This window comes from Helianthus annuus, chromosome 8, assembly GCF_002127325.2.
Source record: "Helianthus annuus cultivar XRQ/B chromosome 8, HanXRQr2.0-SUNRISE, whole genome shotgun sequence".
Taxonomy (NCBI): Eukaryota; Viridiplantae; Streptophyta; class Magnoliopsida; order Asterales; family Asteraceae; genus Helianthus; species Helianthus annuus.
In genome coordinates, this window is record NC_035440.2 from 94,655,570 (window position 1) to 94,660,909 (window position 5,340).

General features: G+C 34.9%; 1 protein-coding gene across 1 annotated transcript; it reads left to right on the forward strand.

The window, feature by feature from the left end:
* The first annotated feature begins 571 nt into the window (after positions 1–571).
* On the forward strand, positions 572–5,068 carry LOC110870379 (glutamate receptor 1.3). The gene is made up of 5 exons (XM_035976082.1): positions 572–888; positions 1,314–2,554; positions 2,616–2,919; positions 3,554–3,900; positions 4,724–5,068. Exons 1-5 carry the CDS (start codon positions 618–620, stop codon positions 5,066–5,068), a joined length of 2,508 nt encoding a protein of 835 aa, XP_035831975.1. The 5' UTR covers positions 572–617.
* Positions 5,069–5,340: the final 272 nt, after the last annotated feature.

Below are 5,340 nucleotides of genomic sequence, written 5' to 3' on the forward strand. Positions count from 1 at the left end.
CATTCGTGTGCAAGTTTTTACAAGTTTCTTTGTTTTGTTCTTTATTATCAACAGCTTGTTTCCGCCAAACTGTTGATTACACTTGATATCATAAGTTTCAAGACTTACATTTTCTTTTTTAAATCATGGGGTGTGGTCGCCCCCATGCTTATAACGTACGTACGCCACTAATTGGTTGTTGAATTTATTTCTTTTACAACATCAGTTCAAACATCCATCTAATCTACTCTTAATTCTTCTCCACAGCCAAACTTACCCTGGACCTCTAGAGGGGACACAAGCTAACACACCAAGATATCATTGGGCTAAATAGCCTTCTATTGGTTTTTTAATCTTAATCATTATTTGCTGTTGACTAGATCTTAATTGACGCTGATAGCTTTGACCAAACTAAACTCAAACCAAATTCAATAATTTAGTTTAGACTTTAGATTAAAGAACAGTCTAAATCTTCTGGAACTAGTCAATAACAATAATTTCATGGCTGCCAGAACCAAATTAAATGATAATCAATCATCTCAGTTTGTTTAAATTTGTTTATATTCCAATTGAGTACTTTAACTGTGGCACATCCTGATGAACCATCTCAGATATCATTCATAAAGTTGCAGTTGCCAATGGAAACTAGAAGGTTGAAGCAAACTGCATATTCATTTATGATATTGATGCTTAGCTTTCAAACCCGTGTAACAGCACAAGATATTGTATCTCACAAGGAAATGCAGGTGGGAGTTATTCTTGACATGGGTTCAGGGGTAGGCAAGGTAATTTATCGCAGCATTACCATGGCTATATCTGACTTTTACAAAGCAAATCCTCATTACATAACACGAATTGTTTTCAACACGACGGACACCAAAGGAGAACCACTAATTGCATTATACGCGGGTATGCCTTTTTTCCTTTTATATTACTCGTAATATGTGACTACTCCTTTAGTGTTTTCTAGAAATCCCTATTTCAAATTTTTGTTATAAGCAATTATTCCCAGATACTAGAGCTGGCACGATTGGTGGGTTAAGTTACGGGTCAATATGTATTCGGATTACAGCAAGTCATATTTTAGGATATGTGAGTGACAATAATCGGTTAACAATGTTTTGTTCATTAATTGTTTTATTATATCTTAACCAGTAATTAACAAATGCATTAATGATGATTAAAAATGATAGTATATTAAATCATTTAGAAGGTTGTACGCAATAAAAATAGACTTTAGGCAATTATTAAGATGCTTGATTTGATTAGAACTTTTCTTTTATTGGTAGTTTTTTTATTTGATTCGTTTTAGATACTGAATCATGGATATTCAGCTCTAGAACTTTTGGAGAACACCAAAGTGCAAGCAATAATAGGTCCAGACCCAACAGTTGAAGCAAGATTCTTGGAGGGTTTAGAAGAAAAAGCTAGTGTACCAATTCTTTCATTTTCACCAAGCCTGTTTTCCAATCAAAATCCCTATCTTGTTCAAATTGCACAAGATGAAACCATTCAATTTAAAGCCATTGCTGCAATGATCCAATCGTTTGAATTGAAGAACGTGGTACTTATATGTGAAGACACTGCAGATGGGAGGGATATGGCTAATTATATTATTATTGCATTTCATGATAAAAATATACATGTTACATATACTAGCCAAATTTCAACTGCTGCCAGCGATGAACAAATCCGTGAAGAATTCTATAAGTTTCAACATATGCAAACCACTACGTTTGTAATGCATGCTCGGCCTTCTCTTGCATCGGATATCTTTTCAATGGCAAAAGAGGTAGGCATGATGGGTGAAGGATACGTGTGGATTGTAACAAGTAAAACTACGAATTTCTTGAATTTCATGAATGATGATGCCTTGGAATCAATGCAAGGGGTTGTCGGATTCAAATCATATTTTCCAAAATCAAGAAAGCTTCATAAATTTGTTTCGAAATGGCAAAAGGAATATTATGGTTCGAACCCTTTTAAGGAGTTTCAGGTGGTAGGTTTTAATGGTATCTTGGCATATGATGCAGTTTATGCATTAGCAATGGCTGTTGAGAAGGTGCACACTAAAGTTACTGGTGCATCACTTCTAAATCAAATGTTGGGAATCAAGTTTCAAGGTTTAGGTGGTGAGTTCAAGCTTATGAATGGGAGAACTGTTTCAAATCCCATAGAAGTCATAAACGTGATCGGTAAGGGTGATAGGAGGGTCGGGTTTTGGATGGTTAGTGGCGAGTTTGTTAAAGAAATAGGAAAAACAAATTCATCTTCTAATAGTGGTCTGGAACATATCATCTTTCCAGGAGGAACTACAAGTATTTTAAAGCATAGGAGGCTACTAATGAAGGGCAAGAAGCTAAGAATTATTGTTCCTGGTTTTGGTGTATTCCCAAATTTAATAAAAATGGCGGTTGATCACAGAACAAATCAACCGATGCTAAGCGGGTTTTGCGGGGATGTTTTCAATACTGCACTTAATGCCTTGAACTATGGACTAGACCTTGAATTTACTACGTACCCTTACGTAGAAGGAAGGGCTTACAGTGATCTAATTGACAAAATCTACTTAAAGGTATGTATGTTTTCACTAAGGCTTATTGGATTTTAATAATCCTGAGTTTCACATGTAACAGGAATTTGATGCTGCTATTGGGGATATAACGATCTCATCAAACAGAAGTCGCTACGTTGACTTCACAATTCCATTCAGTGATACGGGAGTTGGCACCATAACACGAAATGCAAAGAGAAGCATATGGATCTTCTTAGATCCTCTTAGTTCCAATCTTTGGCTGACAAGTGGTGGTTTCTTTCTCATTTTGGGGTTTGTCATTTGGTTTATTGAACATCGTATAAATGAAGAGTTTCAAGGTTCAACAATACAACAAACTGGAACAGCCCTCTGGTTTGCCTTTTCAACTCTTGTCTTTGCTCACCGTAAGCTCTCTTACTCTAATTTCATCAAAAGATTTGATCTTTCTGAGTAATAATATCAAATTTTTGCTTTTGTAAAAAAAAAAACGATCAACTTTTTTTCGTAGATTAATATAAAGAATGTTCCGTTAGTTGAACCATATTGATCAAGTCAGGTAACAAACTAAAGCGACAATTTCTTATATCCCCAAAAACTTGTAAAATATCATATTTTCCCAAATTATGCTTTGGAAACTTGTGTTCTAGAGAAATACCCAATATGATATTTTACAAGTTTACAGTGAATATATCAAATTACCCATATTAGCACAAGTCAAGTTGGTAGGGTCCGGTTAGGTGGCCTTCCAAACACTTTTATGCCTGTTTTTTATGCATAATTAATGCACTCTATTATTATGAACAAAATTTATTACATTTAGATTGTTCAATAAAAGAGTTCTACGAGTTTGTATTCATTAAATATAGATTTTGGGTGACTTTCAACTATTTGACCAATTTTATCCATTCCTGGTTTACCCAATTCTTTTATTTTACCAATTAGATTTACAAATGAAACACAACTCATGACTCAATGAATTCAAAATGAAACCTCTACTTAGATCTGCTGGGAAAATGATTTGATAATTTGAAACTGCAGGAGAGAAGCTGAAAAGTAATTTATCAAGGTTCGTGGTGATGGTTTGGGTTTTCGTAGTGCTTGTTCTAACGTCAAGTTACACAGCAACGTTAAGTTCACTTTTAACCGTACAAGAGATTGCATCAAATGGGGGGAGGGTCCAACTCCCAAGTGTCTCATATGAACTTTTAAATAGATCCGCAAAGCTGAAATCACCAGCGGATTATGCTAGAGTGTTAAGAAGTGGAAGTGTAGGTGCCGTCATTGATGAAATCCTCTATGTTAAAACATTCATTTCACTGTATCCGGCTGCCGAGTTCTCCTTGGTAGCAACATCAAAATCAACAATCACTAATGGTTTCGCCTTTGTAAGTGCTCTATAACCCATTATTATGGTAACACTTTAAAAAGGGCGAAATCAGTCATTTTTAGAACGAGTATGAATGAGCCGACTCAGTCGGAACTCTTTAATTTTTTGTTGTCCAATTCTTAAATCTTTTAGATTTTTTTTTTTTCTTAAAGTATACACACAATATTTGTAGGTATTTACACAATTTCATAAAATGAACAACTTAATTTGGTCTAATTCAATATGAGGATAAACCGGAAGTTACCGAAAAAATAGAAAAAATTGAAATATATGGGGTAAAACTTGAAGTATTACCATTTTTCATTTTTTTGGTAATTTTAGAGAAGCTTGTTCTTCATGGGTATAGAAGTATTATATGAAACTCCAATCAAACCAACCTTATTTACATTTTTCGAGTTTGCACTAGGACTTTAGTCAAATTCCTATTGGTTAGATTCCACTGACACAGTTGATAATTTTTTGAACAGTAAATGTTACTCCTACCCTACTTTAAACCAATAGTTCTAAAATACACCTCTGCGCAGGTTTGGACATGAGACCTGTCATCTAAGAGGTATATGTCTCCACTAAGTGGACTATAGCACATTAGATTTGATATGTTTGAGATCAGACACAACTCTTAAGAGGCATATGCCTCTACTAAGTGGACTAGCATCACATTAGATTTGATATGTTTGAGATCAAACACAACTTTGTTTAAGAGAAAACATAACTAGGATATCCGTCCATTGGGCTCGCCCACCTTTAAGCAAATAAAAAGTTGATTTTTAAGCTAATTATACGTTTCTTGAGAAAACAACATAATAAGGTTTCCCGTATAGGTGTTCCAAAAAGATTCACCTTTGACAAGAGAGATGTCGATAGAGATAGCAAAGCTCCGTGAAGATGGCACACTAAAAGCGTTAGAAGAAAAATGGCTAAAACAACCATCTTCGCTGATATCAGAAGACGTATCTGCCCCTACACAAAACAGTTTGGATCTTTATGGGTTTCGGGGTCTGTTTCTTACAAGTGCATTGTCGATGGCGTTGGCCCTTTTAGTATCCATGGTCTATCTTTTGCATGAAAAATACTGGCGTGGAAAAAATAAGATGGAGATATTGAGGAGCGTCTTACGAAGATCCCATGTACAATCACAAGAAAGTGATACGGAACCAACGATTTAATATCTATGTGTTGATTTCTATTATCAAGTCGCTTAGTCAAAAAAAAAAAAAAAAAAAAAAAGGCCTATAGAACTAAATAGAATATATGGGTTTAGTTACTTCTCAATTTGTGGCAAAGGTGTATGAATTTGCCGTTTTGTAACTAGGGACTACAAAAAACTTCATGTACTAAGTAACAAACAAAAAAATAAATTAGCAATGATAATTTTATATTTAAACTGGGAATTACCTAAGTGCCCTGTAAGGGTGGAGGGAACCCTTGCGGCAAGAAG

Bases quoted from the DNA above. Each gene is read 5' to 3' on its own strand.
- LOC110870379 (XM_035976082.1), top strand. From the start codon at position 618: ATGGAAACTAGAAGGTTGAAGCAAACTGCATATTCATTTATGATATTG. The intron at 889-1,313 runs GTATGCCTTTTT...ATGGATATTCAG, and splicing joins ACTAATTGCATTATACGCGG to CTCTAGAACTTTTGGAGAAC. The intron at 3,901-4,723 runs GTAAGTGCTCTA...TTTCCCGTATAG, and splicing joins TCACTAATGGTTTCGCCTTT to GTGTTCCAAAAAGATTCACC.